This window comes from Neodiprion fabricii, chromosome 6 (assembly GCF_021155785.1).
Source record: "Neodiprion fabricii isolate iyNeoFabr1 chromosome 6, iyNeoFabr1.1, whole genome shotgun sequence".
Lineage (NCBI taxonomy): Eukaryota > Metazoa > Arthropoda > Insecta > Hymenoptera > Diprionidae > Neodiprion > Neodiprion fabricii.
Window position 1 is genome coordinate 27,112,867 of NC_060244.1, and position 15,660 is coordinate 27,128,526.

Below are 15,660 nucleotides of genomic sequence, written 5' to 3' on the forward strand. Positions count from 1 at the left end.
AGCCTTGAACCGAACCCTGCCTGAGTCGTGATTATTCCTTATACCGATTGGGTGGTTCGGGTGTTTTCTGTGAAACTCCTCGCTCAACGCCGGCAGACAGGCAACCGTAGCTGTGTATTCAATGCCCGGTAATACGGTACGTAGCCGCGGTTGCCTATCTGCCGGCGTTGAACGAGAAGTTTCACTGAAAACCACCGGCGTTACGAGAATACCTATAAGCTCGCCTGGTCTCTCAACAGGATCGGAAGTCTCGGAGAGTTTCGAACTTCTTTCAGATCATACGCTTCGAAAAGCCTCGCGTTGACATTTTTATACACGTTTCGGATATGACTGCGGTTTATTTGGTGCAACTTGCAGTACCTGTCGCAAGGGAGAATTGGTTGGGAGGAAAAAACCTTCCCGGCAACATATAATCGTTGAGAAAAGCTGTTGACTAACCTTGCGAGGAAACCTTTCATTTTCTATATACTAATATACTGGGATCGACTTCTGACAACGAATTATATGTATACCGCACAACGAAAAAAGAGAATATACTGCAATCGTTTTTATAATCACATTTGTCTGGGATCCCGGATTGATGTACGATTATCGCGATTTTATGTTTATACCTCAACCTGATCAAGACAAATGATTTGCGACGGGCAATTTATCGTCTTTTTGTTTTACGTTGAATTCCTTTACCAATTTGTTGAGTATCCTTACTCAAAACATGAGAGTATAACTTGGGCATAATTCACTCGTGAAACATACAAGATATTGAACCTATAATTTTTCGACGTAACATTTGGTGGGAGTAAAATAATGAGAAAAAAGTATGAACAAAGTTTCGGGCAAAAAAAGGAAAAAGAAAAGAAAACGCAAATCTTATTTCAAAATTTGTATCAAACTGCATCATGGTGAAGCGCGAATCAGCTGCATTCATTCGCTTGAACGGAGGAGGGGAAAGTGGAAGACGAGGGGAAAAGTATATACCCGCGGGTTTGAGGCACTTGGAGGTTTTCTAAGTAGGAAAGTTCATTAAAATCTCCACTGCGCTATTCTTACGTGCTGTTGAATATACACCGTATTCCACGTTACATGCATACGACACACCTACAACACCGCACACTTTGATAAACGTAGCTATAATTGCACAAACCGTTCAACTTATTTCTCGCCAAAGGTAACCACGCCCGTCGTATGGAGAATCGCGATGCATCGTGACACAATTAGCGGTCGGTTATACTAATATCAGCCACAGTGCGATACGTTCAACGAGCCGGGGATCAACAAGTGACAGAGAGAGCGAGAGAGAGAGAGAGAGAGAGACTCGAAGTGCACCCTCGAAATACCTCGAGTGTCAACGTATACGGAAGTGCTTTTGAACAACGAGTTTCACCGATATCGCTGCATCAGCAGCTGCTGGCTGGGCGCAACAGTTGAATATTCTTTACTCTTCGTTCCCCTCCGAAAGATAAATTCGATGTGAATTCCGATCGTAGGCTCAATCCCAATTAATCACTGTCAAACATCGCGCACCCCTTTTCCTGTGGACCACTTCAGAGTTTCCAGGCGAGTCTGATTTTCCGAGGGGGCCGACTCTCCCATTGTTTGCGCGCTTTTAATTACCCCATCGCCTCGTTATGCCTATAATTTCCAAGCTCTCCGGTTACCTTCCGCATCGCTATGTTGTTACACTCTTGGCGAAAGCTTTCCCTCCATCCGATAACGCCCCGTGGACTCGGCGTTGTGACCTCGATGGATGCGTGGAAATCGACATCGAGATTGCAGTAGGTCGCTAAGGCATTTGGCACTTCCTTCCAGCTTCGTTTCCATCCGGATCCTCTTTGTGCGATTAATCACGCCGAAGCTCTGTGCCAAATTCGAATTCTTTCAAATCGACACTCCGATCGCCAACGACGCTACACGTACGTCTGCAAGGGTCAAGCGGGTTGCCACGAAAATACGTGCGACGATATTCCCTTGCGAAAATATATACCCATAATGCCTAGAACCGAAGTGGGATCGAAGCTTTTAACGCTACTGCCACTCCTTTCGGTCTTTTAACGAAAGTGGAAGACCGCTGCGGGAGTTTTTTTCTCATCTTTGATCGTCTCTCTTTTCTTCCTCGTTCTTTTATTCCCCTTCGTCTTATTTGCTCCTTCTACTTGACGGAATTTTTCTCTTTTCCTTTTTATCTTCTTTTATCCTCATCCCCGCAGGAATATAACATGCTTCCGCAACAATATTTCTTGAATTTACTTGAATTTAATAACTACTGTAGTAACGGTGTATAATTAATAGGATGATTTTGCAAACGTCAAGCGCAAACACCTTATCACCCGTCGATTTCGTGCCTGCAGATATTTTTGGCGCGGATCGAGATAACGGTGGAAATAGTTTGAAGGGCGCGAGCCGTCGAATGCATTATGCCTGTGCATACATAGAGGTAAATGTATATAGAAACACGGGAATACACTCACACAAGTGTATAACCACTTTGCGTATAGCCATGGAAATTTTCTTGAATTTGCAATTCAATTTCGCCTCGACTCTTTGATGATGTACGTCTTCTTATTAATTGATTGATCACCCTGATGAAAGGGATCACAATTCCAACGTTTCCCTGCAGGCTCGGAAAGTGGCGCGTATGTATGTACGTACATTTCGTGATACGGGAGACATTTTCCACCGTCGACGTCAACGTCGCCGCAGCGTCGTATATCAATTCGAAACTCAATTTAGGTATAAAAATGAAAAAGGCCACTATATCATATCTCTCCCCTTTACCGCCGTGTCCGTGATGCGTCATAATACGACGTTTTACCGAAAAAGGAAACACAAAACGAGGAAGGGAAAAAAAAATATTACACAAGGCTACGTGTATCGGTATACGACGTAACAGCGTGCATCCCCCTCGCACGGGGTGAGTTTGGCGCATTTTATCTTTTTTTACCTCATCCTTTCGCGGGAAAAGTATCACGACGCGTGTATGATATATTGCTTTTCGAACATGAGTGCCGAAGAGTGTGACAAAAAGCACGATCTATATCGTAACCCGTATATACCTGGTGTGTTATATTTGTCAACGAAAAGTTTGAACTCGACCCGAGGGATTGCGCCATCGATACGTCCCTCGAGTTAATTTTCAGCACGCGTTCTCTTCGTGATGAAAAAAGTGACACATTACAGTTACAATTAATATCATTCACACGGAATGTTATACGGACGAGACGGAGATATACGTATATATGTATGAGGTGAAATAATCGTAAATTCGAGTTTTTATTTTACGTAGGTGTAATATACCTACCTTGACTTTATTTACAACAATTGACATATTTCATTCGGATTTGGAATGAATTTTTACGCAACCATGCGCCGAGGAATAAGTTTGCTGAATTATTTTTCTTCTTTCAGCCGACAGCAGTTTCCTCCTAGCAAATGCCCAGATAGTGGATTTTCCAATTGTCTACTGCAACGAGAGCTTTTGCAAAATTTCCGGCTACAATAGAGCAGAGGTGAGGCCATTATTCCTCTATTATATCCTATTACTTATTATACGCTACATCCGGTGTTCTACCGTTTCGGCAAATTTATCTTTCTTTCATTTTTTTTTTTGCCAATTAACGCGTGACCTCAAATGACGGAGATAAAACTCGATCGGAAGTAATTCACCCTTTCTTCTGCCTTGGAAAATCACGTAAATTCGATTTGAAGCGCGAACTGGGTATGTGGAACACGGTGCAGATCGCGGGTAGCAGCAAACCGCCCGACATTCCAAATGAATTTCTTACCAAAGTCCGTTCGGCTCTCGATACGTATATACGTTGTATACGTACGTATAATGTGTGGTAACTCGTGTGTAATGAAGAAAAATCGAACGGCTATTAATCCGGCTTCGTTAAGCGAATTTAAGCGTCATTTTATTCATTCATTTATTTACTTTCTTATTAATGACATAGAACGGTCCGGGTAAAAATAAAACGATTTCAGCTCGTAGAAACTAGACTGAAAGTATTTTAGAGACGTAAATTAGTTTGCTTTTTTTCTTAATTCTCTTTCAAATCGTGGGTGCGCATTTACTCTTCTCTTTGAAAATCGCACGACTATTTTGCAAGAGTTTTAATATTATCATATCTTGCAAACGGCGTATTTTATATTAACGTTTAAGCCACGGTCAGCGGTGGCTTTGCCACTGCAGGAAAGCGCGATTAATACGTACGGAAAATAACTATCGACCTAGATATTGAACTGGGTCATGTACCCTGCAACTTAGACGAATCGTTAGAACAATCTATCCTGAGGAATTTACTGTATATTGTGTAGATATAGGTATTTATATAATACATTACAGGTACGTAAAGAATTTCAGGTGGATTTCTGTGCGTGACTAGAGGACGATATTTGAGTCCGCGTCGTTCGCACACTGTAACAATTTATATTTTCTGGATCGTTTTATTCACTCTGAAAATACCGTGTTATATGTATAGCTTTTAAAGCTCGGCATTGTATAATTTATACATATATACGGGAGTTGAATTTATTGCCCGGAGTTAATCGTCGCTGGATTTATTGTTGAGAGAAAAGTTTCAAGGATTGCCCAGCTGGGTATATAATTGCATGACGTAGGTATGTCTGTAATTCCGTGCGCACAGGGTTTTCCCTCGATTCCACGAGGTTGTGTAACATTATTGGTATAAAGTGTACCTGCGCTGGAATAAAGCGCCGCGATCTGATAAAAATATAAATCTGATATCCACGTGAGAAATTTTGTCGCACGCGACCGAAAAATTTAACAGTATGGTATCGTTGCATTTGTATTGTAAAATATGAATTATATCGATCGTTTCACTCGTCTTTTCGTTCGCTGCAGGTGATGCAAAAGTCATGTCGTTGCGCTTTTATGTACGGCGAACTGACCGACAAGGAGACGATATCCCGGATCGAAGAGTGTCTGGAAGGGCAGATACACGACCAGTTCGAAATTCTACTTTACAAGAAAAACAGTAAGTGCACTTACCCCGGGCGATCGGATCGATCGTTACACTTCACCCATGCGGTCTTTTCTGCCTGTATTATACGTAAGACGTACGTGTGCGTGACGTACAGCATACCTTGTTTGTGAATATTACGTCCTACGTCATACGTTTAAAAGATATTCGCTACGCCCTCTGCCTATTTCGTATAATATATATAATATTATTTAACGAACGATCGACAAACATCGTTTCATACTTGTTACTTCCAGCAGCTCTCTCTTTTTAAACTGTATTTACATACGTTTAAAATTAACCGCCCGTATCGAGGTGCAAATAGAATTTCGAAATTCACACCGAGACTCTGTCGCGACTCATATAATTGCCTCCGTTAGAATATCACAAGTGCTCGGAACCTGGCCAATTGTTTACAAGGAAGTTTAACGAAAAGGCGTTAGATTTTATCCACTATTGGTAACTTTTATTTATTTTTTTTTATTATTTTTAAACACGTAATTAACAAACCATTCTACACTTTCGTAATTTCAAACAAGCATTTTCACCCTTGACGGATTTCATCCAGCCATTCGATAATATAATTATACAGCTAAATATAAAGCATCAAAAAATGGCACGCAAATGAATCTGCCTGCCGTTATGTATAACAATGGTGATACAGGATAATTTATATAGAGGCAGAAACGGGAATCGATCCGCGATTCTTTTCCCATTGTCATTGTTATTGCGGTTGACGTTCGACGAGAGGGAAAAATACTGGACGAATGATATATCTGTACGGCCCTTTCTCTGTAATATCGTTCTACTTTCTTCCCCTTTTTCTCTATACATATTGTGTTGTTCTCTGGATGCAATTGTTACCGCTCAAGTAGGTACTTGCTCAAGTATATACGTATACAGTGCTTATCGATTGATTGTTGCGAGTGGAAATATTTTCATCTGCAACGATAAAACGATGTTATTTATTGCAACGTATAGGTATAATAATAGTTGAGCCGGTATACTAGCAATGTGTTTAATTACACCGACGTTTCATTCGCAGAAATGATTTTAATATTGTAGAATTAGATGAAAGTCTTTTAAGATAAAAAAAAAAAAAAAAATCATAAAATATTAGAGGTCACTGACTAATGTAGATTTTGATTGAAATTTTAATAATATTTTTGCCTTTTTATTTATCACCAATTATATTATAATATATATCATACGGAATGTTGATCATTTAGAGGAACTTTTCAACGTTCATTATTGTATTGTGTACATCGATCGTGTCACTTCAGATGTAGCCATCAACGAGATTTGGATTGATTTGATTTTCTTATTCGTTTTCTTCCATTTTATTTTTTCTCCGCTGCTCGTTTTATGACGGTGTAACGATGTGATATAATACTCTTTAAAATGGAAACTGTTAAACGTGAAAAATAAATAATTGAAGGTAATTTTTTTTAAAGGTACCCCACGAGGTATGTGTAGCACAACTCAAAACTGCACTCAAAACTGCCTGTAAGTCACTTTGATCCAATAAAGAAACAAAATACAACAGTATATAATACACACATCAGGCGCGGTATATCATTTATACATGTAAATATATGAACAAACCGTTTTTGAAGACTACTTCTTGGTCGAAATTTTCATCCTAATTGCAAATTCATTTCGTACAAAAATCCGGTTACACCGTGTACACAGCTTACTTCCCCTCACGGACATTCTTATGCCATAATTCTTTCAAAATCCGGCAACAATTTTTTTTCCATCACGGTAAAATGACGAAAAAATTTCCTACTCCAATTTGTCTTCGAGCTAGATGTTTGGCACACTTTGATATCGGCTATAAAAAATCACCCGCAGCATTCTTGAGTCATGTTTTCGTGAGAATCGACACGAAGTTGAATGAACCATGAACTGGATGTGGAGTGCAGTGTGCTGTGCATAGAATGGGACTAGTTATACAACTTGTCGTATTCTTCATTTATGGATTCCGGGTTGCATCGATGTGCACCTACAACTGCACGCGTTTCTCTCTAGACAATAGCAAATGTGTCAAGGGGTGTGCCGGATTGATCCGATTCAAGGAAGGAAGACAAAGTCATTGCATCGCGGTAATCGACGTCGCGCTTTGATTAAATCGTTTTTCGGGAAATCCGCAACGGCGTGATTGCCTCCCAAAGTTTGCCAAGCACTGCAAGCTCGACGTAAGAAACTTGGTTATCACGAACTGCCTGATTTGAGAATTAAAAACCGGACCAATACGCGATATTCTTGAACAAGTAATAACATTTAATTGAACTAATGACCCGTCGCACTGCAGTAATGCAGAGTTAGCGATAGTGCTTACTTCAGTTGAAGAGATCATATGAAATGCACTACTTGTGATTAACGAAGGACGTTTGATGAATAAAAACTTCCTACTCTGCATCGGTGCTCGGCTTCTCCTCGTCGAGTTTGATTTGAGTGATTGTCCGCTCGATAAAATACAGTAATTGCACGTCCGGGATTACTTGAGCCGCGAGGCTTTAAGCGTCCAATAAAAATGCTGTAAAGGGCTCAGATTTCTCGCTCCGCACATGGCAGGGTATATTACTCTTGGTCAATTAATCACCGTCGGTAATAAGCCGCGATTTTTTGCCCATCAAGTGTATAATACTCGTGTCCAGCAGCTATTACACGGGAATATATGAGAAATACGAGGAGAAGACGAAAGAATAGAAAAGATTCCAAGCTGTGTAACGGGTCAGACCTGCAAATTCAGTTCTACGATTATACGAGACAATTCAGTTCGAACATTCGACTGGTTTTCCGAGCGCGTGTCGCGGCGGGATCCGAAGTTCAAAAGTGCAACAGTCCGCAGCGACGAATATTTTAACTGTAGGAACGGAGATCGAGAGTGGAATGACAAACTATTATTGTCACGTTAGCAAAATAATCTAGAATCTGTAAAAAATTTATTATCGTAGCTTCAGGGCCGCGCGTGGATATACATAATATACGTATCACAGTGAAACACACGAGTACTACACATGACAACAATACAAACGGCTATTATATCGTCGAGCAGAATCTCCTCGCATTGAATCATTCGTACACGTCATTCACGTGAATTAATGCGATATTTGTAATTCTATACAATGTATCGCGTATATGCGTGATAAGAACTCGAGGCTCTCCGACGTTGTTGAAGTTTAAGGGTACGCAGTATTCCTATCCTTACCGACCGAGCAAACTCACCCTTGTTTCATATTTGTTGCTCCCCCCCGCCGCATTCCACCACCCAATTCAATGGTAAACACAAGATGCGGAGCAGATATGGAAAGTGCAGATAATCGGGGAAAATTTGTCAGCTTCGTTTTGAGGTCCCGTAGAATCGTGTAACATGGGTGGTGTATATGTCAGAAAAGATGGTAATCGATTCACTGAGTGCCTCAGTGACCCGGCTAACACTTTTTTTATTGACTCGATACGGTAGTCCAATAACGATTTGACAGATTGTAATTATACCTATCAAACAATTACCCGACTGTAGTGCTACCGGGGTGTATTACGCAGAGCATCTTTCTGATCCTAAACTAAAAACGTCTTGCCTTCCTCGCTGACTCAAGAGGAATATTTAAGGGGGAATTTTGTCAGAACGCAATCAATAGGCACAATCTCTTTTGCAACCATACAATCCGATCCCTTGTCACGTCGCACTTGAGGTTGCATCTTGGAGAATAAAGGATTGCATGAACTTTTGCGTGGAATAGTGAACGTTGTCTGGATTCAGTTCTGTATGAAAATCCCAAACTCCACGGCGGTGCGACACTCTCTATATGCATAGCGTGACATTAGGTAGACGCCGATCATAAGGATGCCTAATTACAGGCAACTGGGGGTACAAGTCCACTCCGAGGAACTCGGAGTTTCGCGCGCTAGCTGTTTCGATAAAAAGAAAATGGGAAACTCGGAACTCTGTTCAAAGTGTATGTGTAGCCTGAATTGCCTATAATTAGGGGTTCTCACGTTGCGCATCTACGTAATCTCACGACATACAGCTAGCTGCATCAGCTCCGTATTGACAGAGCACTGTATCCGGCTGGCGGTGCGAAACGACCTAATTGAGCAAACCTGAGAGGGTGAAATTTGCCGAGCCGAGGAGTGAAGTGGAAGTGGAGTGAGAGGAAGACAGAGCCGAGTCGTGATGAGTTCCGGTCCTCTTCGCTCGATTTTCTTTATACAGCTGCTGTTGCTACCGCTCAGGCAGAGATGTGCACCGTGTAATACACCTATACGTGATACATAATGCACAACACCCAACGGTTTTCCAGCTCCTATTTTTCCTCGCTTTCTGAAATTGGACCGTCTCACCTTTCGCCCCTGGGAACACCTTGCTGTTCTACAGCTTCGTGCCATGAAATTAAATAGCGCAACCCGGTATTACAGATTGTGTAGTATATAGCATCTGGGCGTGGGTGTCGATATTCGCCCGTGCAGCATCACATTTTATGCGCCGGGGAGTTCGCGTTTTTGTCTTACAGGTGGAAAAATTCCCGTGGGAAAATTTTTATCCACCTTTATTACACACTTTTTTTTAATTCTTTCTTCTTTCTCGTCATTTTTTCATCCCTCCCAGAACGAACAATTTAAATGTGTAACGTTATCGCCACCGTATTATTGTTTGAACTGTAAAATTTCTTTTCGCTATTCAAATTGCCGAGCAGACTTTTTTACCTGCACATCACACCTGTATGTTATACCAAGATTATAATCGTCCGAGTATGCTTATTTACCAAAGAATTATCGTCGCTGATGCGTTATATTATCATACTCGTCGGCACTTTTCGTCTCCCAATTATCGCCGGCCTCGAACATACACATGTATGTATATGTAATCCTATATCTGAAGGAAAAAACGTTAGCCTGCTACATTTAATTTGTTCGTTGAATCGTTCGACTCGCTCGAATTATAGATGTATGTTGCACTGCGGATATGCTGCACAATTGTTCTGCCTTTGACGTGAAAACCAGTCGAATTTGTTACGCTGCGCAAACTGACTGGACGATCAAACAAGCAACACGTAACTAAACTGCAGCTATATCCTTGATTTATGTTAGTATATTCGACAAAACAATCCGACAATAAATTCACTAGAAATCGCGTATGAACGTACTTTTCAATTTGTTCTGTGTGTCAGCCGTTGCAGTCTCTTTTAAAAGAACGCTTGAGTTTAACACAGATCCCTACATATCGTTTGAGTTTCCAAAAAACAATAAAACGCGGTCACTACTTTAACATTATTGTACTAGTCTTTCTAATGATCTAACAACGCCAAACCTACAAATTATCGAAATGAGTGATGACTATAGCCAGCAATGAAAAATAATGTAAAATCTTGCTGCATTTTGATCTAATAAAAAAATTCGCTCCAATTCAAAGAGACCTGGAGTTGAAAAAGAAAAATAATCAACCAACCCACCCGTTTTTATCCACGTCAATTAACCAGCTCGAGTGGCATTGTACAAAATGAAAGCCTAAACTAATTCGTAAATAAACTGAATTCGCGTAATTACACCCTAACAATATTACTGATATACTAAACCCTCACATTTCGCAAACATCATAGAACCATATTATATTATATTATATCTAGGTATCAACTATCCCTTATACATACTAACTTTATAATTCAATTGCTTTATTAATTATCATAGCTATATTTATTACTCACTACGTTATATTTAATTAGCCCCTTTATACAATCGCTTAATGCATTTTGCATGCTTTTAACCTAATGTCCATACCTGTATGTATATGACATAAAAAAAAAACTAACTGTACATTTATTATCACACAGATTCATAGGTATATTTACACTATTATATAGTAGTGAAAAGCACATAGCTACCTAGAGTGCTTCGTAGACCTGGTAATGCTAACCAGATGATTTCAGATTCAGTTCATTGCCAGTTCATTTGCACATAGGTACACGTGTGCGCGTACATTTGTATATAACCTCCTACCGATACACAGGAATATTATTTTTTCACGCGTAAGCGCATATTCGCGTATTATACGTCGCGACTTTGATCATTTGCATTGTAATGATATGACCTTATAAAAAACATCGATTTCATGCATCGTTGTACCTCATGTAGGCAAGGCACGTAGAATTTTCAGAGACGGCGCACTAACTTATGTATAGAAGAATATCTCACTCACCGATCTTTTCTTCTAGGATTCTTTGCTACGTATTACCTCACCACAATTTTTATACAAGCATTTGATAGATGGTTTATTTTTAACGTACGACGATGATTTTGGGGTGAACGACGTATTTTTTTAGTTCTTTTTTTTTAACCAAGAACAAAGCGCTTTGAGTCGACTTTTTGTTAATGAAAAAAAAAAAAACGAAAAGAACATTTGGAGCTAGAAAAAAGTAGAACCGTCTGAAAATAATATCATTGACTAATACTTTATTGGAATTTGCTCGACGGTGAATTTACTGTTGACTGTAATTAAATCATTCACGCATCTGCATTTCCATAGTGTCTCTTCTAGCTGCTCGCATCAAATTTCAACGAGTCAGTGAATTTTTTACAAACTTATATATATTATTCATTGTGTCTTATCTGACCAATGTCTGGAACAGATATGTAGAACTTGGAAATAGAATATTGTACCTATCTCTTACCTATTTGGCCAGTTGATGCAAACTAAACCTGCTTAAAAATCTTTTGTATCTGCGAAAGACTTATCTGGTCTTGCTCTTTGTAATCAGCCGAATGTCGACGGAACTATTGCATCGAAGAAACTTGTAATGTATAATTTTATAAGCATAAAAGCGAACAATTCCAAGAATTATTTTGCCACTATAGAAGCAAGTTCAGGTATCAAATCCGAGATCGAGTTGGTCCAATTGTTAATTTCCTAGTAACAACGGCTGGTGACAACGACTGAAACCCTTTTGAACCTGGCGTCACCTGTGCAACAGATTTCAACTTTCGCACCGTCTATAAATACCTACATATAATCTATATATATCTTACGTTCTGCATTATAAATGCTCATATTTATTCTGTCTGAATCTTCCGTTTCTCTGGTGACAAAGATATGCATGGATTATTATGGACTTCTAAGTTAACTCTGTATCGCTATACTCTGTTTAGATAATCTTTTTGACAAACTTCTATATTTATATTTCAATGTACCTGAGAGCCATAAAGTTTTACTTCCAGATCGCTATGCATAGACTATCAATCGCATTTACATGGTATCTAGGTAGGTATATGCGTAATTGGGTGTCTACCCTCGGTTTTACACCTGCAAATTTAAGTTTATTCACTCCACAGGCTACAAATCTTATACAAGGGATTTCGCGCTGACCCGAGCCTAATTAGATTGCAGATTTTACGCTCGTTACACTGTACTTAACAGTTGACATTTTGACAGTTGACGCGTCCCCTCACAAAAACCTGTAAACCGGAAAGCCGTTGACATCACTACTTACACCCAATTACACTGAATTAATCATTAAATTTCGTTCGAGTACTAATATTTATCTGGACACTGGACAATATAATTTTCCAAATTATAGGTATTTTATAAATATGTTATACCTAGTCAAAAAACGTGCTTGTAAATTCGATCGGAATTATTTCAGGGAATCGATCGTCAATAACCAACAACTGTTCAAGTCAACTAAACTTAGCTGAATTATTTCTACAAACGCATTGTGAGATGTAAATTTTACCGGTGATTGTTTTCTGTTTTGATTAGTATTTGAAAAATCGAGTTGAAACTTATATCCTCGGATGAAAAACTCCTGATTAGTGACAACCCGACTAGCGATTAACAAATCTATCCTTATCGAGTTAATACTTATATTAACTTACAATTAGATTGAAAAACTCCTGACCGACGGCAACCCGACTAGCAAATTAACAATTCTAACTTTGTCGACTAGGCGTCATTTTTCCAACCAATTAGCACTAGTTACTAGTAGGTGCTGCTAGGTGTGATGTCAGGTGATCAAGCTAGGTAAAAGTTCGAAATTTCGAGTCAGTGAAGTGGAGACCGTGGAGGTTGAGACATCAGTCGGGAGGAAATTCGGCGTTGAAAAATTCACCCCGATTCCGTGAAATAAAATTGTGATTGTAAAACAACTCCGGTCTAGGGCTAGCTGATCGAAAATTAATGTCGTATATTCCGGGGTGTCGAAGGGTCGCGAACTGCGGTGATTCATGTTCAGCGATGGGTTATAAAACTCTGTTGTCCCGGAGGGGTAAGCTTTATATAAAATGGAAAAGAAAAAGATCCAAAGTGCCGAAGTAAGAACCGGGAAGGACATCGCGTAACTTCCACCCTCATCGTTCTTGCGAAACCACCGGAACACCGAATTTCCCCATTGTTCTTTACGGTATTACAGAGTACGTAAGTTGACGCTTGAAACTCTCTAATTAACCTTTAGCTGACAAACAGTAGTTGTTTTTATACTATTATGATGAGAACTCCTAGTTTCAAACCGTGCTTTTCACTCGGCTCAAGTACCCAACTATAAATTTAGTCATTAATACTACTTGTACATATATAAATTCAACGGCACTGTCCTTTTTAATTAGGTATCTATGCTCTACGCTAGCCTCGCCATGTAGTATACGATAAGTAATAACTGCTACGACGATTTACGTATAGATGAATTATTATCGTCACATGACGTGAGGTTTTAATACTTCCGGTCGCTGCATGCTGGTCGTGAATGTTTCATCGATGATAATTATCTTTCTATCTTTATATATTTAGAATAGTACGTGAATAGTTCAAAGCTTAGATGGTATCTTCTTCATATCTCTTACTATAAACGTATGGGTATTGGTAATAGGAAAGCTAGAATCTTTTGGCTCTGTAGGTACATGCCTATTTCGGTTTAGTTGATAATACTGTGATTATGATATGCAGAGACACCGCTATGGCTTTTACTGCAAATCGCACCAATCAAAAACGAACGAGATCTGGTCGTCTTGTTTCTCCTGACATTTCGGGATATCACCGCGCTCAAACAGCCCATAGAAACGGACGACACCAAGGGTGGATTATCAAAGTTTGCAAAGCTCGCACGCTCCGTCACCAGGTCCAGATCTGTTCTCGTTTCACAGTTCAGCTCGCATCTCCCTGTCCTCAAAGACACAGCACTGCCAACTACAGCCAAGCAATCGCACTTGGCACATGTAAGTGAATCAAATAATACTTAACAATGACTCTCTCCCGATAAAAAAAAGGAAAAGATACAATCTCGCTAACACTCGCTGTTTGTTTATTTCTTTTCAGATGATGTCCCTCAGTGGTGACGTCATGCCACAGTATCGCCAAGAAGCTCCCAAAACACCTCCACATATTTTGCTACATTACTGCGCCTTTAAAGCTATCTGGGATTGGATCATTCTCTGTCTCACATTCTATACTGCGATCATGGTTCCATACAACGTTGCATTTAAGAACAAAACCAGCGAGGATGTTTCCCTACTGGTTGTCGATAGTATAGTTGATGTCATTTTCTTTATTGATATCGTTTTAAATTTTCACACAACATTCGTCGGTGCTGGTGGTGAGGTGGTCTCGGATCCGAAGGTACATATCTTTTTTTGCCGTCATGTGTTGTGTAAATATCAAATTTTCATCTTTTCGCTGTAGTTAAATGATCCCACAACTTGTCGATTCTTTTCTTACAAATATTTCTATAAATTCGTTCTATGCGTTACGCAGTTAGTATCGTAAGGATTTTGAAAAAAAAGCTATCGGAAATAATTGCAATTTGTTTTGTTTATTGTTTAGGTAATACGGATGAATTATTTGAAGTCATGGTTCATAATAGATTTGCTAAGCTGTTTACCTTACGACGTATTCAACGCATTTGACCACGACGAAGATGGGATAGGCAGCTTGTTTTCTGCCCTAAAAGTTGTACGACTCTTGCGATTAGGACGTGTTGTGAGGAAACTTGATCGTTACTTGGAGTACGGAGCAGCAATGCTAATTTTGCTACTCTGTTTTTACATGCTGGTTGCCCATTGGCTCGCCTGCATTTGGTACGTCACTTTAAGGTGATTTCACACTGTGTACATGTTTCCCGAGTAGTCTAAAAGGTTGATAACTCATCTATTTATTCTGAACAATAACATTTAACGTATCTAATCATTCTGGTAAATTTACTTTAGTGCATAGCTGAGCTAAATCTAATCACTTTAGAATAATTGCTTGGCAAAATTGCTTAAACGAACGCAATGCTATTTATATCGTATCAAGCTACATATGACTTGTTCGCTGTTCCAATTGTTTTTAATGTATCATACAGCAGTGATTACAGTGGTGACTAGTAATTTTTTTTTTTAATTCAAACACCGCTGTGTTCGAATTTTTCGAGATGCCTGGTCTACGCAAAGGATATTACCTTGATATTATAACTTGATCTTACTCTGCATGGTACATTAACTCATATTTGTAATCCAATTTATTATTTTATCAGGTACTACAAAGTATTTGACCTTTCAGGCTTGCTTGATTAGGTATTTAGTATTGATGCAATTGTTTAATTTATTATTTTATAACTATTATTTGTATTAGCAAACACAGTGTGATTTCATTTATAGATTTTATGAATGAGTTGAAAATATGATCACGGCAATATTCATTGCTTGCATCTACAAACTA

General features: G+C 39.3%; 1 protein-coding gene across 11 annotated transcripts in view; it reads left to right on the top strand.

The window, feature by feature from the left end:
- Nucleotides 1-15,660, top strand: part of LOC124184848 (potassium voltage-gated channel protein eag) — a 39,240-nt gene that overhangs the window by 9,696 nt on the left and 13,884 nt on the right. For 6 of the 11 annotated variants that reach the window (XM_046574969.1, XM_046574968.1, XM_046574977.1 and 3 more), the window contains exons 3-8: nt 3,403-3,503; nt 4,859-4,991; nt 6,431-6,442; nt 13,912-14,180; nt 14,281-14,580; nt 14,785-15,053. In XM_046574969.1, the coding sequence (XP_046430925.1) occupies nt 3,403-3,503; nt 4,859-4,991; nt 6,431-6,442; nt 13,912-14,180; nt 14,281-14,580; nt 14,785-15,053 (1,084 nt within the window). The remainder of the gene's footprint in view (nt 1-3,402; nt 3,504-4,858; nt 4,992-6,430; nt 6,443-13,911; nt 14,181-14,280; nt 14,581-14,784; nt 15,054-15,660) is intronic. The other 5 variants (XM_046574974.1, XM_046574978.1, XM_046574975.1 and 2 more) reach the window with 3 other exon arrangements.